At 38.6% G+C, this 25,448-nt stretch overlaps 2 protein-coding genes across 4 annotated transcripts in view; one reads left to right on the top strand and one right to left on the bottom strand.

The window, feature by feature from the left end:
* The window catches only part of ATP10D (ATPase phospholipid transporting 10D (putative)), a 40,583-nt gene extending 36,322 nt beyond the window's left edge, over nt 1-4,261 (top strand). Inside the window, 4 exon segments of the mRNA XM_023925265.2 lie at nt 46-150; nt 1,478-1,665; nt 3,599-3,934; nt 3,936-4,261. Of these exon segments, the coding sequence (XP_023781033.2) occupies nt 46-150; nt 1,478-1,665; nt 3,599-3,934; nt 3,936-4,113 (807 nt within the window). The 3' untranslated portion in view covers nt 4,114-4,261.
* A 4,157-nt stretch (nt 4,262-8,418) lies between these two features.
* The window catches only part of CORIN (corin, serine peptidase), a 115,261-nt gene continuing 98,231 nt past the window's right edge, over nt 8,419-25,448 (bottom strand). For all 3 annotated transcript variants that reach the window (XM_086890423.1, XM_086890421.1, XM_086890422.1), the window contains exons 15-22: nt 25,280-25,390; nt 24,453-24,582; nt 21,518-21,640; nt 18,685-18,734; nt 17,063-17,237; nt 13,617-13,888; nt 12,008-12,141; nt 8,419-11,521 (exon numbers count right to left, since the gene is read on the bottom strand). In XM_086890423.1, coding sequence (XP_086746549.1) covers nt 11,339-11,521; nt 12,008-12,141; nt 13,617-13,888; nt 17,063-17,237; nt 18,685-18,734; nt 21,518-21,640; nt 24,453-24,582; nt 25,280-25,390 — 1,178 coding nt within the window. In that variant the 3' untranslated portion in view covers nt 8,419-11,338. The remainder of the gene's footprint in view (nt 11,522-12,007; nt 12,142-13,616; nt 13,889-17,062; nt 17,238-18,684; nt 18,735-21,517; nt 21,641-24,452; nt 24,583-25,279; nt 25,391-25,448) is intronic.

The following is a 25,448-nucleotide window of genomic DNA, read 5'->3' on the forward strand; positions in this document are numbered from 1 at the left end:
TATACATAAAGAATATTTGACAATGACCACTGTCTTCCTTTACAGACTTACTGTGGTTCAGACATAGACATTATTTCTTTTGGAAACCCCATAAACACAGCAGCACTCTTCATAATGCTGTTTCACCTTCTCATTGAGTGCAAGTCTGTGGTGAGTACTTTGTTTCCCAAAGAGTATATTCCTTATAGAGTATGTGCATACAGCTTTCAGTAAAATTAAAGGGAAGAAAGGTCTTCATATACAAAACAGAATAAGTTTAAAAGGCTCAAAGCCTAAATACTTTATTTATGTGACCACGTGAGCTCTCCTAACACACCTGTCATTGGAACCAATAGAAATATGACTTAAAATTAATAAAATTTGGCCTCAGTAGATAGTGAAATGGCCTATTTTTAAATAGAGAAATGATTCTGCTTCCTTTTAAGGTAGGGTGGTTTGGGGGATGTTGGTTCTGTTTTGCAAATGGTAAAATCCACCAGTCATCTGCTGAAACTTCCTTAGTTCACAAAGTTTGCATCTCAAAGACAGCAGTGTAAATTGCTGATTTTGAATGCTTGGAATTGATGATATTCTCTGTCGCCAGGATGAACAACTCAGAGGTGTATTTTGATGCAAGAACTGGAAAACCAATATACTAAGAAACATTATTTCAGTTTTTAAGACTGCGCAAGCTAAAGTGTCTGCCTTAGCTTGCATAAATTTAGAGCCCTTACAAGGGTACTATTTGGGGTTTTGGCTTAATTTTAAAGAAAATACAATAGTGAGTACAGTAGAAGGACACTTACGAATGGGTTTTGTTTTCTCTTTGGCTTTTTAAGTGTTTTTTAGGATTGTTTTATAATGGATGAAATGTCAAGTTGTGATTCAGTCTTTTCATTGTTCTTTTGGGAGTATGACAGCCATAATTAAAATGTCTTTACTGAGAACATATGTAGAGCATGAGTGTATTCACACTCTGATTAGAGAACTTTGTTTAAATGTGTTCTGTTTGGCATTTTTTGATGCTGGCAAGCTGTCAGACCAATGACAATGTTGCCCTCTTAGTAGCTGTTATGTCCATTTAGGTGTAAAATCACAGAAAACTCCAGTGTAGAAAGGTAACCAATGTCTCAAACAAGATACATAAGGGTGGTGTCATGTGAAGATCTCGCCTCCATTTCCTTGAGAAAATTTTCTGTGCTGCCAGTGGATGAAGTGGTAATCTGAGGCAAATGTCTTTCACAAAAGAATGAAAAGCTATGAATTTAGGAGAATTAAAAAAAAATAAATGTCTGGAACATCTGTATACTGTAGAAAGAAGGTTCCATTCTTTCTGGACTGTTTTGTATGAAATCAGGAATATTATCTGAACAGATGTGTCCTCTGTTACATTCAACAGCTGCCCATGGAGGAAGTGTCCATGTTCATGCAAATACAGATGTAACAGTCTTTCTGTTTTACAGCTTAAATCTTATTTCTTTCCATTTCTGAACTGTAGACGTACATACATACAGTAGTTATAGTTGGCAGCATCCTGTTCTACTTTGTGTTCACTCTGGCTGTTGGAGCAACCTGCAAAACCCACAACCCACGATCAGATTTTTACTGGATCATGGAAAAGCACATGACAGACCCAGTGTTTTACTTAGTTTGCCTCCTGACTACTTGCATTGCTCTGCTACCCAGGTGAGTTTCTGTTTTATAATTGTAGATTGCTGCTGTTACCTAAATTAGTTTTCTGTGAGTCAGTGATATTATAAATTTCTAGCTAGAGGTCTTTCCCCCCAGCATCCCCCAATAAAAATGTTAATTTCATGACTCTACTAGACCTACATGTGGAAGACATGTGAGGACAACTTTTTAGTGCCATTTAATTCTCCAAGCAAATGTCATTAATAAAAAATTTCTTTTGAATTTATGTACAAATCAGTTAAATTAGTGATCGAGGTCAGACATGTACTATGTGCAGACAAAGAAATACTTAATCTGTGTTAGTTTGTGGAATGATTTTCTGTTTGAAATTTATGTCATGAATATGTACAAGAGTATTTAAAATGAAGAATGCATTGGCTAGTTTGGGGGGTGGAAATGGGCTGACTGGATTCACAAGAGGTCTTGACATTTTTTGTCTCACTGAAGTTCAAGTTCAATAATTCATTCATCCTGGAGGGCAGTAGGATTAGATGGAGGTGAAAGACTCCAGCATGCTATGCTGAGCAGGGAGACACCTGAGCCAGCCAGCAGAGCAAAACAAACCATGTAAAAACCAGTAAAAGAGACTTCATCAAACCCTCTGTTTAGCTTTTTTTAGTAGCCACAGCTATCTTCATTTCACTGGCTGAGCATGAACACTGTAGCCTACTAGTGAAGTGCCTCCAGTGCTATAGTTATTAATTCTTCTGTGTTATGTCTTTTTCTTCCATCATTTCAGAAAGAATGAGACTTAAAATTGAATTGCACAGACAGATACTGAAAAGAGTTGAGGAGAGTAAGTGCTGTTTCCTGCTCACCTGATGTAATTTTACATCATTAGACACAATCTGACCACACTTTCTGGATGAAGTGCTGTAGTACAGGCTGCAGAAGTTATCAGTCCTGCCAGCAGGAAAGCTGGCAAGAGCCATGTCTGTAGATGCCTGCAATGGCCACCAAGTATTAAGCCCTGTTTGAACATGTCTGATCTGTGTCTTAAGCATGTCATCAAGAGTTTTACTACACTCACTGGGGATCATGACTGATCTGATCTGACTGATGGCTTTGGTTCACACTTCAGCAGAATGACAAACTGTGAGGTGCAAGAAACACATGGCCTTTTCGTTTTCCATCCCTGCTCTCAGCTTTGGTTCAGGTGGTTACAGTAGAGCCTTTTCTTTCACACACAGTAAATCTCCCCTACATGACAAATTAATAGATAAAGGCTGTTCTGGGACCTTGGTAGGGCTGTAGAGAGCCAAGGTAGGATGAGTGTTTCGGCTTGGTGACTACTTCTGATATGTGGCTGTTCAATCTTGAAGAAGACAGTGGTTTTCATGGTGAATTAAAGGCAAACGATTTAGGAATTCCTTTAAGCTATATGTACTCTCCCTGTGTCAATATCTTAGAAGATTTATAACTGTTGTGGCTAATTTCAGCTTTTCTACTGAAGTGGTTTGAAGCAGAAGTGCCTATTATGGTACTACTGCTGTCACATGTATGTTTTTTTCCATGTTTATTTCTGATATGATCCTTTGTATGGTGCTGAAAAGCCTCCACTCGGGGGCATCGTGAAACCAGGGTGTCCTCTGCAGATTCTAGCATGAGGGAGTGAGATTGGGGCTTTCACTGGAGGGCTTAATGGAGTTGTCTTATAGAGGAACAGATTCTGGATGCCCTGTTGAATTCTGAAAAATTCACTGCAAAAATCTGTGATTAAATCCAACCGATGTTGCCAGTTAAGTCAGTTCTAACATCACAGAATCATAGAATGGCCTGGGTTGGAAGAGACCTTAAGGTTCATCTAGTTTCCAGTCCAGGAACTAGGCTTCAGGGTTACTTGAATGGTGTTTGGTTTCCTTTGGTCACTGGGAATAGTTTTGGGTTTCTTTTAAGCAGCTTATTTATAACTGTGTTTATTTTGTAGATATTTGATAAGAGTTCTCCAAGGAACATTGTTTCCATCTCCGGTGTTGAGAGCCAAGTGCCTTGTGAGACTGTCCCCCGAGGAGCAGAGGAAAGCAATTAAGAGATGGAAATATGAGTGCAATGTGAATGATAGAGTGGAGCTCCAACCTACTTCTGCTCCTTACAGCTCAGCTGCAGGTGCTGTATCAGAGGAAGACAGCACTGACAGTGTTTTGCCAGCATCTAAAACACCTTTTCAGACCTGTTCAAGAGATGGGTTAGTGAAGAATACCTCCTTCTTACCAGACATTCAGGATGAGTCTGGGAGAACAAGTGTCTTGAACTCTGAAAAGACTGAATTTATCAAAGAAAACTAATACAGTTACATTTGGTGGTAATAGTTCATGTCCCAAAGTCTCTGTGTGTACTTCTGAAAAGGGCAGCAGTGCTGTCTCTCTAGCACACAAAGCAGTTTTGAGTTCTGTTTTGTGTGAAGAAGATGTTTTGCTGTATTTTACAAAGTTGGAATGCTAGCTGGTTAAACACAGAAGTAATAACTGCTGATTTTTGCCATGCTGTGGTTTTGTTTTCTTCAGCCTAGGTAGATGATGAACACATTTCCTTAAAAGACTTTTTGTTTATAAGACTTATTCATAATTTATTAAGATGTTCAAGGTCTGAATGTGTGTATTACTTTTTATATTTCTTCACACAGTAGACTTTGCATACTGCTTATTTCTTCTATTCAACATTGCGTAACATCTCGTGGTGTTATGGACACATAGCATGAATGTGGATTTGCAGAATCCAGTTCAGCTAAGTCAGCCTGCTCCCTTACACTGCTGCCCTAGAACCTTAGCATGGCCTGGGATTCACCACATGCTGAAGTATGAAGTAAGCAGCATGGTTGGGATGTGGTGTTACTGGCTGGCTTCTTTCAAGAATTTTTATTACTTGTTGTAGTGTGTGTAGACAGTAATTTATGTAACAACTGTGGTCCAGTTTGTTCACCAGGCTATTGCATGGGCTATCTCATTGATGGACAAACACCATTTTAACCATAAGAGAGAAGCCCAAATGAGACACATGTAATGTGTCTCCCTCGCCTTCCTCCTCACATAAAGAGCAAATCCTAAGTGCAGCCTTTTGTTTTCCATGACAGTTCATCCTCCTGCTGTGTCACTCCATTTTGACTCCATGTGCCATTTCATGTTCTCTGCCACCAAATGGACTTCTTTCCCACCTCACTCAATTCAGATGTTGGCTGGCTGTCTTTTCTCTAAACTACCTCATGCCTGTACTGAAAAATTGTCTGCCAGCAGCAGTGAGGAGCTCCAGTCTGTCTTCAGGTCTTCCCTTACAAATAGCAGCTTCTAGCTGATACCATCACTCTTCTTCACTCTCAGGTGTTTTTACATTCCTCCAGGCTTTTATGATAGTCAGCTTAAGTGTCTCTAAAGGCTGCTCAGAAGAAGGAATAATGCATAGCATGTCTCACATTTGAGGGCTGTTGCTCATCTGTCTCCAAGATAGATGAGTCCTGTCCATTGCCAGTTTCCCACTCCTCACACGCTGCACAAAAAGTGGCTGAGGTGCATGTGGAAGCTTCTAGATTCCAGACTCTCTAAAATATTGCCTCCTTTTTACTTCCCTTCCCAAATGTTACATGGATAATTTAGAGAAGAATTTAGGAAATCTGTTTGTGTTCACTAGCACCTGTTGAAATAAACAGTTTCCTCAAACTGTAGCTGCTAATGAATTATTAGTGCTGAGCCCACTTTTTGGTTTTGTTACTTTCTAAAAGGTTTTGCTCTCAAATTGCCAAGATTTGTGTGTTTTTAGGCACCATGTTTCAGGCAAGGGCTGTGCTTTTTAATTGAACCATGAGCTTTCCACGTTAATGATCAACATTACATATTCCTCATCTTTTAAGATCTCTAAAAGAATTTAAACAAACGCTGTGAGGTCTGGACAGCTGCTCCTACACAGGGTAGATATTGAGGGCATCCTGAGTTCATTCAAATGCTGGTCACCACATGTTACCAAATGTTTAAAACAGCTCTGTGTTCAAAAGGTAGAATGTAATTAGGGCTGACTCTAACCGTAGTGTTGGTGACGAGAAAAAGAGAAAATACACTTTTTGTTTAGCCTGTAGAAGAAAAGTAGTAGAAGGAGAAAGTGATCACTGCCATTTCTGAATTCCTTTTTTTTAAAATGACAAAATGTTTTTGGTAAGTTCTAACATAAAGTTAGTGGAGATCTTTGAAGTGATGGCACACATTCAAATTCCAAGAGATCATGTTGATCTGAGTTACTTTTTCAGATGTTTGTCTCGAACATCATTCTTGCTGTGTGGAGGCACCTTGCCATGAGCATACTCCAGATTTCCCAAGTGAAACATCTCAGCTTTCTAGACGAGAAATGGGCACTGCAAGGTTGCAAAACAGTCAGCAGGTTGTGCAGGGGGACAAGATGGTACCAAGGCAGAGTCATATAGAAACAGAGTTACTGGGATGGAGTGAAATCATCTATATTGCTCCACAGACTCAAGGCAGGCTGAGCTCTACCCTTGTCCTTCCCTAGTGGATGTTATCCTGCTGTAAAGAGCTCCAGAGAAATAGGCAGTACTTTCCGGCCCTCAAAGTCAAATATTGTTTTTGTTTACATTACCTGACCTGAATGTTTTTTCTACACTTTAAATCCACGGCCTCTCTGTACTTGTGGCCACTGAGAGGAGATTGGTCCACGTTCTACAAGTCTCTAACTCTATGCCTGAGTTATGCTGAACTTCCATGGAGGAGCTCCAGCACTTCCAGTAACCTGAGGGAGTGTAGGCCTCAGCTGTGTCCCTGCCTGTTACTGTGAAAAAGAGTTTGGGGACAACACCAGCCTCTGACCTGCCCTCTTCTTGCCTCTGCTTCAGAAGCAGAACCTACAAGCAGATTTGACAGGTAGATGATAATTTAGTTTGCATTTTTTTTCATACAAAAGCCGTAAGTATTCAGAATAAGATCTTCCAAAACCTTCTGACTAAGCCATGGCATCAAAATAACTGCGTGAGGAAGCATGGGTGAGAGTCATCTGTTAGACCCAAGATCAGCTGCATGATGCCTCTGGGACATTTAAATTGCTATTATGTGATTCTTTACAAGCCTCATCACTCCATTACTCACAAATCAGTGTGGTGAGGCTTTCAGGATGCTGTTCCTCTCTGCTGAGATTGTAAGTGCTTTTGTGCTACTTGAAGTGGTGCAAAATAACACGTGTGTGTGTATGTGTGTATTGCATATTGGTACTACCTATTGCTTAAAATTGTCCTCTACATGTTGTGTTTTATTAGAGGATTTCAACAAGTAGTCTGGGTGATAATCTAAATTATCTGTTGGGTGAAGCTTGCTTTGGGGTTTGGTTGTTTTGGTTTTTTATTTGACTGTTAGTTTTTTTGGTATTGTGGTTTTGGGGTTGGATTTGTTTATTTTTTGTGGTGGACAAACAGCAGAAATACCTGAGGGCATTTGCTGTGAGTGCTTGCTGTCTTCTACTGAAGGGGAGATGAGGGTAGTGAGTCTTTAATAAAAGCTTCAAAAAGTTAATTGGCCATAACTAAAGTAGTGCCAAATGAAGGGTGGTAACAAATTGCACTCCCTGTGCTTCTCAACTGTTTAACGTTCCCTTTATTTTGTTTCTTAGCACTGAAAACATCGCAATCACCTGCTTGCTTCTGCACTCCTGCACTTAGGCACAGCATGATCTGACACTTCCATTTCGAAATAACCTTTTAAGAGCTTCTCACAGGTGCCTTCCACGTCATGAAACGAAGCACAGCATTTAAACTTCTTTAATTTTAAAACAAAGCAAAATAACCACCTTCAACAGCCCCAAACTTTGTAGCTACCTCCAGAACAGCCTTAACTGGATTTTGATGTGCAATATTTGATTTACAAAAGAAAGTACATGTTTTATTTTTTTTTTTCTTTCACAGCAACCACACCTGTACTAAACATTTGCAGGTAGCAGTCAGCCACAGCCTTTGCTAAGTATTTTGGCAGCACAGTGAGCTTTGGTCTGTACCTGGAGCACAGTTTGAGCTGATGTTTAGCCTGAGCTGTTTTTTCCACAGCCCCACTGGCCGAAGCACAAGGCTGAGGACTGGCTGAGGACCAGTTAACAGAGAACCCACTGCTCCCACCAGCCCTGGCTCTTGGCCGAGGCTAATGGGCAACTTCTGAATGTGACTGTCTTAACAGTGTTCCCATAGCTGAATTTCAGTGTGAGTTTTTTATTATTTGTTCCTGTTTTACTCTGGTTATATTACTCTTGCCCTCATGGTCCTGGCTTCCTTATTGCAGCAGAAGGGTAAATTTTAACTGTTTTAAGCTTCTGTCTGCTTAGTATTTTGATTTCAGCATGTGTACATATTGTTGAAATTTTGTGTGCAAGGTAAAAAGAGATTTGTTATTTAATTGCATTCCAGAGGAAAAGTATAGAACAAAATATCTTCAGATTGCAGATTTGATTGCAGCTTTAGTCTTTCAGATTTCAAAGTCCAGAGTAGTTGCTGGCAGCAGTATTCATGGTAATGTTCTGTATTGGAAGCATACACACAGAAGAAACTAAAAGTTGTACAGTGGTAGTAGGGTCAGAATCTCCGCAAGTATTGCAGTTCTAATAGGGCTGCTAAAAAAAAGTAGCTAAGGATTTAAAACTGTCTCTTGAAGGCTGTTTTTAGGCATTATTGCTAAAGTTATAACTTAATACCTCCATATTATCATTTAGTCTCTCTAAAGATTAAAACACATTTTCAGAGACAGAGAACATTTTTCAGAGACAACAGAGAAGTTATTTTGAAAACGATTGTAAATTTTTATTAGTACAACTAGAAAGAAACACGTTGGCTTGACTGAGTGGCATTGCTTACATTTGGAGATACAGCTGTGGTAGAAGCAAAACCAACAAATGTTACCTTACAGTGACACTACACCTGTGAGACAAACAGCATAACTGTGATCATAGCCATTATGTCAGCACACAGGAAAAAGCTTGATACAGTGGAAGGAGGAACATGTTTGCCTATTTCCTGTGCATACATAAAAAACCAGTATAAAAATACATTTATAAAATTACAAATTTCCTCTTTACATGGAATGTTGTGTCAGACACAGTTGTGGCAAAGGGTGAGACCCAAGTGCTCCCTCCTAAAGCCATCTGGGATGGGGTTCGGCCTGGAATTTCTTCGGACTGATGTCATATAGGATGGGGCTGGACCTTGTGTTTAAGAAACACTCTTCCTCATTTCCACTGCTTGGAAACTGGTGGTAGGCCAAATGCCTAATTAAATTAATTAATTAATTTGTGTAATTACATGTGTCATTACACATGTAGTTACATGTTATCATTTGGTAATGCTAGTATCTACATGAATGATTTTACATGCTCTGGTGCTTTACAAAATTCAAAGCTGCTAACCACAGTATCTAGTGGAGATAAGCCAGGCTGGGTTACTCATTCTGCAGCAGCACCTCTTTGGAAAACAGACCTGGCCAGAACCTGTCTGACACCAGCCAGCTGGCTCTAACAACCGCTGGACCACCTCCTCGGGGTACTCTTGATAACCAGCTCCAGGACTCTGAGCTTTTCTGCCCTACAGCTGCAGAGATCCCAGCCCCAGAGGAAAGCTGGAAGTGAGAGGCTGAGGAGTGAGAGCTCCAGCCTCCATATCCTTAAGGCAAGAGCATCAATAACCTGCTTCAGCTGTAATCTACTTGGACTAGATAAACACTGGCAGAGCTGCTTTCTCTCATTTATAGCTGGGGGAAGAGTATTTAAGTGTCATACCCTTAAGATATTAAAAGTAAAAAAAAACAACAATCAAACCTAGCAAAGCCTCAAAGAGTTTTTTTCTGAGCATGAAACAGTGATTCAATAATCACTTAAATAGTTTCAGAATCTGTAACATAAATATTGAGTATTTATTAATATTCATGTCTACAGTGCAGTCTAGTGTGACTAATGTTCTAATGTTAGTGATACTTAAGGAGAAGATACAGAGATAAGAGATAAACCTTCATGAAAGCAATAGGTCTATGTAGATGAGTTGCAACATGATTAGTAGTACCTGAAATGTCCATGTGTTAGGTCTTTCAATGCACGTTTCCACATGTGGCAGTCATGCTATTGACGTGGCCCTGCCATGCTGTCATGGGGCCATGCCAGAGGTAGCAGAGAGGATTATGATGTGCCGTAGCCTGCATGCACAGGGGCCTATGCACAGCACTGAAAACACAAATTTTAAATGCATTGTTCCCCAGTGGAATTTTTCCTGTAATCCTCAGATTCCTGACTCGTCCTGTTCTGGCCTCCTAAAAGCTGATAGCTATGCAGGACATCATCTACAACGGTTCATAGGACACACTTTCCCTCTAGCCACCATAAAAAGGTGCCATCCTCCTGTTTTTTATCATAATCTTTTCCAACCAGATTCTCTTGGACTTAAGGCATATTGTCTTACTACTGCACAAAGCACTCCGCATCTGGCTACCAAGCACCTGAGCTGAGCTACTTCAGCCTTTGCTGGTGAAGCTGTTGTACTTTGCTTCTTCTATTTCTAAAACTCACTTGAACAGAAGCTGGAATCCCAAACCTTCTATCACTCATTTTCTTTCTGCTTTTTTTCTTTTTCCCATTTTATCTTGCTAGTCAAAATTAAACTTTAAATGCAAGGTACAAGAAGAGACCTATAACAATTAACCAGTTCCCCGATATTTGAGACAGTGCCCACTCTGCATCTTTTTCATTTTAAATCTGCATTTTCTGTCTCTCACAAGATGTCCAAGCTAGCTGACTCTAGGAGGGGAAACCATTGCAGTGGTATAGCCAACCCTCTTACATTTTCAGAGGGCTGGAGATGGTCAGTGCATCAGTTGCTGAACATATTATACAAAGCCGGGAGGAAAGCCAGTGGGGCACAGGTTTGCTAAATGCATCAGGACACTGGAAGTTTCAGAAGGTTAAGTGCCAGAGGCTGTCCAAAGAGTCTGAACAGTAAAAGCTTTGGTCTCCAGTGCCTCCACTGGTTGGTTGAGTCTTTTGACCTACTGGTTCTGGCTCTGGGAACAGAAGCCATGGAATCAGGACAGTACAGGATTATGCCCATTCAAATTAACCAGTCTGAGGGACAAAAGGCATTAGCTGAGGCACGACAGGAGCATATGGTAACACCTTTGGAGACCTGCACATGTGCTTTGATGTGTCCTGTGCCACATGGATGTACAAACCCACACCCTCCAGCATGTGGTATGGCCCTGTCAAGAGCTGTCCTTTTGAATGTATGTCCTGTAGTGCCATATGAATGCACAAAGTTCCTTCCTCATTGGAAGGAGTGAAAATGCATGTGCTACTAATTTAATAGTATTAAAATAGGTTATTTTAAAAAGTTTTTCTAGTCTGTGCTACTGCTTAGTTTTAATAGCTGAAAGGCAGAAGGTGGTTGATTCTTTTCTTTTAAGCTTTTTGCAGTGTTTGGAATAGCACCACAACACAGTTAAAAGAAAAGTCAAAAGGATTATTAATTCTACCACAAAGTATATTCATGAGCAGAGGATTTACCGGTAACATACGCTGCATATTCCATAGCTCCACACCATGAATAGATAGAGCTTGAAACTGCTTTTCACAGAGTTTCTGGACTGCAAAACCTTCAGCGTTGAAGGGCGGATTCCTTTTCTCTTTAGTCTGTCAGCACAATTCTTACCATCTGGAGTTAGTTTAGCAGAAAGGTGTGGATGTATATTTGTCTTTCAATCCACTCAATAAAATGTGACACATTACTGTAAACTCCAGGTCCCAAAACCTTGGAAAAGCAGACTGAGCCCCAAGATGTTAAACCAAACAAGGTCCAGCGCCCTGCAGTATGCTCACATACAAGTGGTCCTCCACTGTCACCCTGCAACAAGAAAGTTAAAAACAGTCTATTATCTACATGGTCAGCACTCATGGTTAAAGCTGTTTCACAGTTCCTACATTGTTTGCCTTTAGCAATAACTCAGCTGTAAAAATCAGCTGCTCTGCTGAACTGTGTAGCCACACATGGCATTACCAGTATTTATTACCCATTACATTTGTACAAAAAACTACCTGCCAAAGGCTCATACAATTAAAAAATTTAACTAATACAGATAAACCCTACAGTCTTCAAGCAGTAGTTCATTATTGTGAAGATAAGTTTTTTTACACCAATATTAGCAATAATAGTAACAATAAAAGAATAAATAGTAAATTAACAATAATAGTAATAATAAAAGTTGGGTTAAAGTATGTAGACAGTTGTCATTTCTAGAACAGGTAAAGTATGCTACACCTAATTAACATCATATTTGATTTTGAATAGCAGGTTTTTTTGCTGACACTTTATCCTTACAGAGAATCCTACCATGCAAGAGTCCACGGTGCCAGATTCATAGCCAGCACACAGCATCCTGCTGGTGATGATTTTCATGTCAAAATATGACTGGCATTGTTCTAAGGAAATTATGCGAACCTCTCCTTCCTGAAGCTTGAAGGGCACTGAAAAACAGAATTAAGTGTTTACTATACACAAATTCACAATTACCTATTATGACTCCATCAGGTATGACAAACATTTCCACTGGCATACATTATAAATACTGCTCTCTGTATATGTATTAAATGTAAGGAGCACTGTGTGTTGCATTCTGGAGAAGGACTAAGCACATGGGGACTGCTGTGACATTTGCTGTTTATTGAGCATTCGCACCTTGACATGATGCAGTTTGTGACTTCTAAGGTGGGGGCAGTAGTGGCAGGAAAATAGTAATGTGAGAGAGGTGGACAACAGGCTTGATTCATTGTTCCAGGGCAGGACCTCCCCATTTATTGGTGTCTGTGATGGTAAAACTTCATAATAATCACAGACATTTTGGTTATGTTTGGGTAAATTTGACTTACAGAATGTACCAGGAAATCAGAATTTGAACTTAAAAATGATTAAAAATGAAAATTACTGTAAAACTTAACTTAAAAATGAAATTACTGTAATATGTTTGAGAGACAGTAGAAGCCTTCTTCCTAGTCTAAGCAACTGACTGAACTCAAATTCTAATCAAAGTTGTTCAACCTAGGGTATGCAGTATTAAATGCTATGCAGCCATGGTGGTTTTTGATGCTTCCTAGCATAAAACCTTTAAAATCAACACTGACCATATTAGAGAACAGAACAACATTTTCCATTTACCAGTGCTGCAAAAAAATTCTGTTGGAGTTTTTTTCCTGACATCATATAGAGATATTTTTAGATGGGTAGAGATGCTAGTAAACAGCTTACCATTCATGGGTTCAATTTAATTATTATAATAATAGCAAAAGGAGAAACACAATGGCTAGTGCACTAGGGTTGTTTGGGCCAGGCTAATTTGCATACTATTCATGCAGAATCTTTTTGCCTGAACAAAGATTTACGTAACACAACAGTTCTTGTCAACGATTGTGGCAGCCCCAAAACAAGAAAATACACTAATGTTCTGTTGAGAGATACAAAAACAACACTTGTAATTATGGAATAAATCATGTCACAAGTACAAAATGAATCTTAACCCTGGTTCCTCCAGTCTGTATGCCAGTGCTTCTAGTGCCTCCAGCTTTCACTGAGCTACAAGTGTTTCCCCAGCACTGCTGATGTGATACCTTTGCAATACCATTCTGAATGCAACTTAGATAAGTAAATCATAACTGATGTGGGGGACTTTCTTGATAGAAGTTTCCAGATTCTCAACATTTTTAAAAATCAAGCCAGTGTCTAAGTAAGTAAGTATGTCTAAGTATTGAGGAGCATAAATTGAGGCTGCTCTGTGAAAAAGCTAGGCTATAGTCACACCTTGATCCCTTCAAGAGTAGTTACACTAGTATTTACTAAGATCCAGTAATAGTATCAATGGATAAAAGTTTGTAACAGTATCACTTATTTGATTGACTCAGCAAAAGCCTCACATGTTTTTCAAAAGTCATAGAAATATTCATCTTACTTTTGTTGCCCATATGTCCCCAGCCTGTGATGTAGCAGTAGGTGTCTGGCTGAACCAGCTGGTCTTTGCTGGGCAGGCAGACAGGTCTCACATAGCTTGTCTCGTTGATGTCCTCATCTAGTTCCACGATGCTGATATCATAGTCTACAACTGCTCTGTTGTAGCGTGGGTGGAGGATGATGGTCCTCACCAGTCGGGTCTGCATGAAACTTGATGGATGATCAAGATTGCTAATCCCAAGCACTACTTTCCAAACAGCTGCATTTTCTCTCCTTTGTAAAAAAGAAAAAAAAAGGGAAAAAAAACCCGTGAAATTTCATTCAAGGTCTTTCTTTTAAGATAAATTATGCAAGATATTTTTTCTCCCTTTTTGCACACTGCACTTAGCAAAGCATACAAATACTACAAGAAGAAAACAAATATTTATGCATTATTCATTACAGCAAACATCCAAGCAACCGAAGTCAATGTTTTCCATTTCCCTCCTGCTTGTAATCACACACATTAAAGCTCACTCAATCACAAGATATGTAACTATGTATTAGTTGCTGTATTAACGGCTGTCAGAGTCATCCCTTGGATCCTTCCCAGCATTAGCTGCTCACATTCTCAGTGGTGGGCACATACAAATTTTTCTGGGATAAGAATGTTGTTCAGTAGTCTGCTGCTGACAGCAGTAAAGTCTCTCTGAAATCTGTAAGTAGTCTCATAGAAGCAATTCTATTGTGTAAATTAAATATTTTATGATAGCCATGGGAAAAGTCCCTTATTTATTCAGCATTCTCTCTGTGCCAAGTATACTTTCTATGCCTAAGATCAAAGGTTACTTTGATTCTTAAATTTTTTTGAGACTCTTGGTAAACATAGAAGACCACAAAGCAATGATACATATGATACAGGGGGAACACTCAACTATTGCCTGTTGAGACACATCAGAAAAGCCTAGATTTTATGAAAGGCTTCTAGGCTGTAATCTCTTGACCTTAACTGGTCACAGGATATGCTATGGGTACTTCATAGTTTCTGATTAGTCTGTGGTGCTAAAAGTTCTCCAAAACAGTCACAATTCTTCACAACTGCTGAGAGACAACTCCATGTAACTAAGCACCTTTGACAGGACTGAAGCTTATTCAAAGCAGTATGAGTAAAAGCATGCAAAATTTCAGCTCTTTCATAGTGCTCAACAGGATTGTAATTGTAATTTGTAAAAAGATTCGGTTGCTAAATCAAGACTACGTTTATCTTAAGACTTGGATGAAAATTCTGGCTTTTCAGAATATAATGATCATTTTAGCATCATGATCAATGCATGAGCTGTTCCATAAAGCTACAGAAATTAAGTGCTGAGAATATTAATACACTGTTGTGGTTATGACCATTGTAAAATAGCATTGCCTAGAGAAATAAGCAGTCAGCCAGAATGCATTGACCTACCTGTAAAAAAAAAAAAAATCTTTAAAGGTTTTGGATGCTTTAATGTAATGTATTTCCAAATTATCTTGACAAAACTTTGGGGACTATAATAAGAAAACTCACAAACAACACGATGTTTAATGCAGCTCTTTCTATTTTTTTTTTTAATTTCTAATCTAGCTCTCTACAAGTATCCATGGCTATTCATGTTATTTTTATATGGTCCTCATGCTTTGGATTCCAAACTCCACATGAGTTTCACAAAATGGAGCATTTTGTATAAAGGACCAGAGCACTTCAAAATATCTTTATATTGTTATCTTATCTGGTTTTTTTGGTTTGGGAAATCTTTTTTAATACTTTATATAAAAAAAAAAAAAATAACTGTGACATCAAGAATGGCCTTGCAGATGATATATTAAGCTTACAAAAGTAAGTTCTTCTTACAAATGAAGAATTTCAAGATTTCAGGCTTCTGGGTACAACCCCCCAATCTATTCAGAAAGGCTGAAGAGAAAAAAGTTCATATAACTTCTCAATCAATTATTAGACTAGAATATCTTAGTACTTTAAGGTCTCTAGGATATAAATGTGAAAGAAACTTTATCAAGTTATACTCTGAGCTCACAGGGATATTATGCAGCTCTACATGAGAGGTAAATCAACAGCTCCAAAATGAAGTGGCACTTTTTCTGCATTTGACAAAACTGGGAGAATTTTTACTTTATAATGTGATAGCTGCTTTGCTTATCTTTCAGTAATGAGATGAATCTTATCCAGGAAACTCAATAGCAGTCCAGTATTGCTGAAGGATCAACCTCTGTTCCACCCTTTATTTTAGATCACAGAAAGTGTTCTTCCAACCAATATATATTTTTCCAATATATACTTCACAATATATAGGAAATATTCCAGCAGTATATTTAAAAATACATGGAGAAAGAAGTGAAATTCCTTCTGGACCCAAAATCTGATAAAATACAATATTCTTGTTTGTATTATACGGGTTTATTACACTGTTAGTTTAGAAGGAAAAATACAAAAGAACTCAAGTTTTTCAGAAATACAAAGACAAAATGTAAATTTTTACTGAAAAAGGGAATGACTGACACTATAAAGAAATATCAGTTCAAGAGAATCTTGCTTAACGTAGAATTTCTGCTGGCTTAAACACAAAGTTTAGTCCAGTTTAAAATAATATCCAGTGAGCAAACACCAGTTTAAAGCAGGATTAAGCAACTGTATGTCAGAGAAGTACCTGCTAACTATAGCAGAAAACGCTTGTTTAAATTTTCTTTAGAAACACAATTTTAAAACTTTGGTACAAGACAAAAGAAATGAGATAATAAACCTCCCTATGAAATCTGTGTTTCCTCAAAAAGAAATATCAGTTTGCACCAAAAAGCTGGCAGTGATCAAAACAATTGCTAAGACATGTAAACATACTCTGCACCCCAGACTGTCCCTCCACCACTGCCTCCGATACCAGGAGGCACTTAGTTGTTAATACTGACTTGTTCATGATTGCAGTCTTAATAAAAAGGTGGACTGTATAAAAAGAAAAGGCTTCAAATTAAAGAGTTCAGTATGTCATTTGCACTGTGAGTGAATACTCAGTTTTTCTTTTTACCAGTAGCCACGGCATCTTCTCAGGGTCTTTTCTATGCTGGTATATTATATATCCACATATAGAGGATGATTTTTAAACCTGTGGCAATTGTATGACAGCTATAGAATTAGTGCTTTGGTCTTCTTTTTTTTTTTTTTCCTGTTTCCTGCTGAAAGTCAGGGCACCTTAATTTAGCTTTCTTCAGCTGAATGCCCGCAATGAATAATGAAACACGGGAAAACCTAACCTGATGCCGGTTTGTACCTTTTCACTTTCTTTTTTAGTCTCCTAAAACCTAAAACTCTGTGATCGGCCATTCTGCAAAGGCCTTCACCTACGCCCCGTGCGTTTGGTAAAGGGGGAAGGACTTGGTCATTCACACCTGCAAGCTCATATGAACAATAAAATGCGTGAGCCCTCTCACCCTTCAAAGCAGTGCGCTACTGTCAGGACCCATCTCTTGGCGATGAGAACGCAGCCGCAGATGTGTCCGCTGGGCTCGCTCTGCAGGGAGCACTGCCAGGGCCAGCGGCCCGGCCGGCTGGTCCTGCCGCCGAGGATCCTCTTGCTCATGCGGGCAGCGGGGCGGCGGCCGCAGTCTGCGGGAAGAGCAGCGCGTCAGTCGGCAGCGCAAAGCGCACCTCGGGCGGGACAGCTGGGCACAGCGTGGGGTTAGCACTCGGGGAGGTACGCTAAACGCCGCCGCAAATGGGGCAATCGCTATCAAACACTGCTTTTTGCACTCCTTTGGATCAAAGGATTTGCTCTCCGGTTATTAATTCTGCTTGGATCAGCCTGAAGCATTAACTCAGCCGTGTTTGGAATCTTGACTTCCTTTTACTCAGGAGGTTTCCCCATGTCTTTTTCCTTCTAGCTATCAACGTTAGGCCTACTTCGTATTATCCAGAAGAATTGCCTCTGGAAGATCTGCTCAGCAATAATAAGATTTTTCTTAAGTCAGGTGTGAGGTTAATGTCATGCTGTTTACTCAGCTACACAGCAGAAAACTTACTTTGCCCGCAGAAATTACTAAGGGAGAATATTTAAAGATCTGAAGACATTCTAGTACTTTATCCATTGTATTTTACAAGCTATTTCCACTAGAAATTGCACCAGATTACCACCTGCCAGTTACTACTCTAAAATAATCCTTCAGTTTTGTTTCACTTTATTTTCTAAATTTGAAAGATGGCAGGCTTGTTATTTATCCTGTTTATACTCAGTCTAACTTAGAGAACTAAAGAACACCATCGGTTTCTACAACTAGTCCCAAGGGAGGATATGCTGCCATTGCACGTATCTGGGAATTTAGTGAAGAAATAAACTGGAGCAATGGTTATTTGTACCTTGGAATTCTTACTGTGTCCATTTAACTTCATAGAGTAAGCAACATATGTCAGAACAAAATACCTTCAATAAGCTTTTTGAAAGCTCTTTTGAGCTTTCTCCTTTCTTTGAAGAGTAGCAAATGTTTTGATTAGTTTCCCACATTTAGCTCCTGTCTTGTAATTCCTTTTCCCTGACTCAAGCTACTTCATAGTTCAAGTGTTTTTCAGGAAAGCTCTCCTTGTCTGCCAGACATGGTTTCATCACTGATGAAGAATTTCTGCATTTTCAAACCACTTAAAATTGCACAACCTGCTGTGCCAACAAACTTGGTCCCTAACTTTCTAATTCAGGTTCTTCTGTCCCCTTGAACTTAACAAACGGATCACAGCTTCAGCTCCCAGGCAGATAATCTGCTAACCACTCTGCTGGTTAAGGATATTTTCAGCAGGAAGTCTTATCAAATTACTTTTTGGAACCTAACTGCTGACAAAATTCCGTTTGTGGTATCAGGAATGGGCTACCTTAACACACAGCATCCGAGTCAAAATGTAAGAAAAGCTGGTGAAACTGAGTAGGGAAAAATAAACCCACTGCAAAATTGGATGTTGCAGAAGTCTAGTAAAAATTTTAGAATGAATCCACACTAAACATCTGCATTTTTTAAAGTGATTTAACACATTTTGAAAAATATCTATTTTATAAGCACTTCTCTCTTACCTTCTTTAGTGCAAAAGAGAGCAACTTTGCTTCTGCTTTGGCACGTCTGCCTAAATATTGAAACAAAACATGGTGGAAATGTCATTAATTGATTAATTTTGGTAATTTGAAAATCAGCACAGGTATTGTATTCATTGTTGTAATCCAGCTGTTAAAAATTCCCTCAAACTGCAAAAAGAAACTCAAGGAGCTTCCTATGCCAGATCATCCATGGCTTCCAGCATCTGCCTGAAGATAATTCAAAATATTAGTTCAGCTTTACAATAATTATCATGAGTAGGTGTTACATATTTTGCAGACTACCTTGTTCCTGGGCATGGATCCAGCTCTGAGGTCAGCTGGGATGCACAGTCTGTCAAGTTCTTATTTACAGCACCTGAAAGCAGATTGCCAGTCTCCTTCTCCTTACAGTCAAAGGACAGGATTTTCTTTGAAATGCCTTTGATAACAGATGATCTTTCATGCCCTAAGAGTTTAGCTATTTTAAAAGAATCCACAAATTCTGCATAAGTAACTATTAGAACAACAAAAACTTTCTGTTGAAAATCTTCAGATAAGAGAGGGAAGAATTGATTTTTTAATTTTTTTTTTTTTTTGTCAAGGGAGGAGAAATCACAGTTAAATCAGCAGGCACTGTTGCACAGCTAGTTGACTACCTTTTTACTTCCACAATTTTTTTATTCCTACTGTGTACATGCTTTTCTGAGGCAGGTGCAGAGCTACACTGGACTGGATACACAGGTGATTTCTTTGCCAGGTAATTCTTTGCAGACTTTAATCCCAGCAGGTAGGAAGTGTCTTTAAAACTGCAACCGCCTAAAAAGAGGCTGCATTACATGTCATAGATACTAATGTGGGCAAAACATCAGTGTCAGCCAGCCCATCAGATTACCTTGAATCTGGAATTTAACCAAATCTTTGTCCCTTACATTGCATATACATCATTCATAAACCATGAAATTCAATCTTTTTCTCTTCCTGAAAACCCAGGTCATAAAATTATTTTTCTAGAGATAGTAGAGATAGGCAAACAGTTTCAGGAAATCAAATTTTGTGCACAATTTTGACAGGGGAAGAAAATATATGGAATATAACTGAGACCAGCCATGCTCATGTTTTACACTTGTTTCTTTGACTTACCATACAGCCAGCTCTAAAGAGAAAACTTTAAGCTTTTATGTGTGCATTGCCTGCACTGTGGCATTCCCTCCTATCAAAACTTAATGATTTAGTGGTGTATTTGTTAGTTCTTGGCCAAGCTCCCATTAATCCAGAAGCCTGGCAACTCCATTAAAAATACAACATACTCCACAGCACAAACCTTTTCCATGCTGCAGCTGATCCAGATGAATACACCTAGATTGCAGGGCTCAGGTGTATTCAGCCTCACCCTTCATGCACCCTTCCCCCTTAGCTTCTCACTTCTTGTTAACCCATCTTCTGAATTCATGGGGACTGAAACATCTGTTTCCTACATGTAACTTTCATTTATGCAATTATGTTTAACAATAAACCTCATTACTGATGCTTTCCCTCCTTTAACTTGCACTTTGGGCAAAACTAAAATTTTTGAGACTAGAATTTGTAACTCAGAGGCTCCAGATCCATTACTTCATAAGTTTCCTAGCAGACATCTTTCAAAAATGTCAAAAAGTACCTTGAAATTTCTGCTTTGCACTTTAGTGACTGAACAGAATATGATTGTACCTTTGCATCTGGTCACAACCCAAGGTGTTTATTCTTGTATTACTCTGGAGAAAAGCATTTAGATACTGTTAGGCTAGAGGAAAAAGACAGTGAAAAAGGAAAATCAAAGAGTTAAAAAGACAACTTTCAAGTATCAGGCACTGTTCAGTAATGGCCCTTCTAGATGAGGAACTATAAATTAACTTAAAGGATGGGGAAAATACTAATGTAAAACAAAACAGGTACAAAATTGAGATGTAAGAAAGCAAACTTAGGTCCTTGCAGGCACAATCTTTTTAGTATTCTGCCACTAGGTGAAACTTTATATAAAATAATGGAGCCAAGCAAAAGAAAAGTGGATTTCTTCCTTATATTTTTGTCTTCATACATATTCTATCTCTGCAGTTACTCAAGACAACCTTTTCTTGTGAAACAGAAGGATTTTCTATGGAAGAAGGATATTCTGAAAGCTCCTGGGCATTTCAAAGAGAATAGGGAAACCATGAATCTGCTTTTTGAAGAATGCAGTTGCCAATGGGGAATAGGTGGCTCTCCCAGTTTTGCCCTGGGTTTCTAGTTCACTGGCTCTTCAAAGTCACACTTTGAATGTCTCAACCATGAGATCCTGGCTTCTCATTAGTAACTGCCTCTTTACTTGGGTTAATTAAAAGGAATCATCTGAAGCCAGAGCTAAGGAAACCTACTGAACTAAACTGAAGAAGCTGTGGTTGCTCCAAATTAATGAATCCAGACTACACAGGCTGCAGAGGATGTAAGATGTCACTGCAGATTTTGCTACATACTACTTGTTGGACTTTCTTGCTCAGCAGAGATTTAACGAAGGTGTTTGATCCAGGTGCTTCAAGGGCACCTGGAGAGTGATGGAGGGATACCTCTGTATCACTCAAATGCTCTTATTCTACCAGAAAGGGCTCCTGAGGATTCACAAAATAGTCTCAAAAGAGACTGCAGTGGCTGTAGACACTAAAATAATTGTAGACTGTATCTTAACAACTTACATGAGTATGTGCTGGGATTTATACACAGACAACATGGATAAAAAGAGCTTACCAAAGAGTTTGTCATCCTGCAGTGATAAGTGACCACCCACAGCAGTGAAATTGTTCTTTTTTCACCTGCTACTTACCCATTCACTAGAAGTGCATGTAAAGTGGATGCATTTTTATTCTTCCAGTCTGAGTGCAGATTCAGCCATTTTTGGTCCTGCATTTGGTCGTTGTCTATTACAATTTCTGTTTTGGATGGTCCTCTGAAACAAATGAAAGACATTGATAGAACTTCTTAAAGGTTTCTGTGTTACAGTTATAACGGTGACGAGGCCCTAACATATCTGTTTATTCTAATGATAAAAGTCTGAATGATATGGCAAAGCACTGAGTGGCAGATACACAATTAGGAGAATGAAATCACCCCAAGAAGCCAGGCCAGCCTACATATGACTGCCACATTGTATTTCCCAACAAGATGCAGAATTGGAGTCAGGAACAGCAAGAACCTTCTCGTGGCATTTATTGTAAGGCACATATTGATACTGTTTCAACAGTTTCTTGGCCTCCCAAAATGCAAAAAAAAAAAAAAAAAATTCTTCATATGTAAAAAAGAGGCAATAGAAAAAAATATTTTCTTACACTCCTGTCATTGGAAATCCATTAAAATTTAACAGTAAAGAGTGGTCTAGGTCTTGTTAATAAAACTTGAGAGTATCTCTAAGTCCAAGCTGTCTGCTTTGCAAAACAGAACAAATCACTGTTGATAATGTCAAATATATTCTTCTGCAGCAACCTAACAAGTATTTGAGTGTTAGAATGGTTCACCAAGAGATATGTTCATATATCCACTTCCTCAGTATAGTTATTGCTTGATAGACTCAGTAAACTATTTTATTAAACCTTGACTGACAAATGGAAAAAATTATAGCATATCTAAATTATTTTAATTCTAAAATTCTATAATTCTAAATTCTATAATTTTAATAGCAGAATTCTCTAAAGCCACAGTTGTGCTATAAAATATGAAGTAACAGATCAAAACCTTGATTTTAGCAGCATTAAAATTAGTGATATCTGAAATTTTAAAGTGAAAACATATTGAAACATAGAAAATAGAAATTATAAGGTATTCACTGCATGATAGAAAAAATAATCACGTATGATTAAATTATTCTTCATTTTTTCGATAGAAAGTTGGTAATCACTGTGATATTTTCAGGTTTCAAAATTTCTGTCCTATCTCCTAGATGATAAACTAGTCAAACCTATGAAGAGTGAGTTAACTCATAATTACACTGAAAAAAAAAATTTACTTGCTTGCTTTATGTGTGCTGGTTTTGGCTGGGATAGAGTTAATTTTCTTCACAGCTAGTATGGGGTTGTGTTTCAGATTTGTTCTGAAATCAGTGTTGATAACAGAGGGCTGATTTCATTCTTGCTGAGCAGGGCTTGTCAGAGTCAAAGCCTTTTCTGCTTCTCACCCCACTCCAGCAGCGATGGCGCTGGGGGTGACAAAGACTCAGTAGAGGCCACAGCCAGGAGAGCTGACCCCACCTCTCCAAAGGGACATTTCACATTACACAGCTTCACATTCTGTATGCCAAGGGGGAGGAAGGAGAAGGAACCTGGAGAGAAGTTTGGAGTGATGGCTTTTGTCTTTCCAAGTCATCATCACAGGTGAAGGACCCCATTTTCCTGGAGATGGCTTAATAGTTGCCTACCCATAGAAGTGCTGAATAAATTTCTTGTTTTGCTGTGCTTGTGTGCATGGCTTTTGCTTTACCTGTTAAACTCTCTTTATCCCAACCCATGAGCTTTCCTACTTCTACTCTTCTGGATTGTCTTCCCCCTCCCAGCAGGAGGAGTGAGCAAGCAGCTGTGCAGGGCTCAGCTGCTGGCTGGCATTAAACCACAACACTCTGTTCTCTGAGTCTGAAAATTATAGATTTCATAAAGTATCATTTTGGAGCTAAAGTTAAAAAAAGATGGGAACATCTAAAGTTAAAGCTTCAAATAAAATCTAGATTTTCTTAGCTGGAAGTATTAATTCAACTTCAAATTAAATGTAAAGTCCTTCATTTAAAGTCAATTAACTTTTCATTTGAAAAATACGAAGGATGTATTTCAGAGAAAAATGTTGTTTTGAAACAAAATTTTAGTGGTTTAATTTCAAAATTTTGAAATAACTTGATTTTTCAACCTTTTTTCCCCCTGTAATGAAACTATTCACTGAATTTGAACAAAATCAGTTGTTTCTTTGTTCAACATCATCATTTACAGAATTATTATTCACTGAGAAATTTTCCCATAGTGTAATTTATGCTTGTTTTTTGTATGTATGTAACATATTTATTCTCCTATTACTAATTTCTTCTCTCATCTCTAACAGAATTTGAGAGTCATAGTCTCATAGACATTTTTCTCATTGAGCTTACTTTTTATATCTAAAGCTAACACTGACATCATTTCATGAGCTAAGATTCCCTTTGAAAGGGCGCCTGTCTGTTTAACGACACAGAGTTTATATGAGAGGATGTCTTTCATTAGGATGCTTGGCAAGAGTTGAGGGGAGGGTGTGGAGGTCAAATAAGACTTTCCTGAATTACATAGCAGAAAGAGCAAAACTGAAGGAAGACCTATTTGCCTGAAAGCTTTTCTGATAAAAGATGCTGTGTTTCTTGCAGTCCTTTCCCCTCTCAATGTCTCAAGTCACATCATTAAATTTTAGAATAGGTTGCTCAGAGTCCCATCAAACCTGGCTTTGAGTATTTCCAGGAATGGGGTGTCTGTCTACCGTTTCTCTGGGTAACCTGTTCCAGTGTTTCACATCCTCATTGTGAAAAAACTATTCCTTATGTCTAGTCTAAATCTACACTGTTTTAGTTTCAATATATAAGCAAAAAAACCCAAACCCAAAACACTGAAATGAAATACAAAATTTCATTACCTCTTTTCTCTGTGAACCATTTCCACAGCAGTCTAACATTGCAGTGATCAATGATAGCTCACATCTAACTCCAGCACTCCAGTTGTCCTAAGAAATTCATCAAAGCTACAAACTACTGACCTTACCCTAAACCCATCTGATTGCAGGCCAGTTGGCTTAAGTTTTCTTGCCACTCATCAGCACAAACATGGTTAGCAGCAGCTGATCTGTGAACAGTCAGGAGCATCAAGGAATTTGTGTTTTTAGACAGTGTAACTGGAAAGGAAAAAGGAAGAAAACTTCAGTATTATTTCAAATAGTTTTACAGATAGAAACTGAAAACATACAACTAAATCAAGATTCTTCCAAGTTGCTGGCACTTTTCCTAGCTTTACATGCTGAATAGCTATGCAATCTAAAACCAATGCAAATGTGGTTATCAGAACCTTGCTAAGAGTGCATGAGACACTGAACAGCAAAGGCATCAAGAGGGTAAGAATAAACTGGAATACTTCTAATTCACCAGCACAGATTTACATGGGTTGCTGATGGCCTTAATTGTTATAGCCTAACTCTAGTTAGATAATCTAGATAGAAAGACCATCACCATTTCTTCTGTCATTATCTGTATATAAAAGTTCAGGAACCGCTTTTATCACATGCAAAAAAGATTCTCAAAAGGTCCTTCCAAATCTCAATGTCTTCTTAATCTCTCCACTATCCACAATACTTTCCAGATTACACACATCATCTACACATTTTCTTGCTATATCACTTTTCGTACATCTTTGCACTGTGACACTGCACATTGAGCTTTTGCTTTTTCTTTTGCTCACTTCCTTGCATGCTTTCCTAACCTCACCCTAGTCTTCTCTCTGCTAATAGAGGGAGCACCTGTCCACCACTGTATTCTGAATTAAATCAAAAGTGATTACTACCATCACCCAAACACCACTTTGAGGCAGAAACTTACCACAGTCCCATTCATCTGAACTGTCACTACAGTCTGCCTGCCCATCACACCAGAGTTCACGTGGCACACATTCATGGTTGGCACATTCAAGCTCACTCTCTTCACAAAATGCTGCAAAGACAAAAACATGCTTCCTCATGAGAAAGACATATCTAAGTGAAATTCACAT

The sequence above is a fragment of the Cyanistes caeruleus genome, chromosome 5, assembly GCF_971803275.1.
Source record: "Cyanistes caeruleus chromosome 5, bCyaCae1.hap1.1, whole genome shotgun sequence".
NCBI classification, from domain to species: Eukaryota; Metazoa; Chordata; class Aves; order Passeriformes; family Paridae; genus Cyanistes; species Cyanistes caeruleus.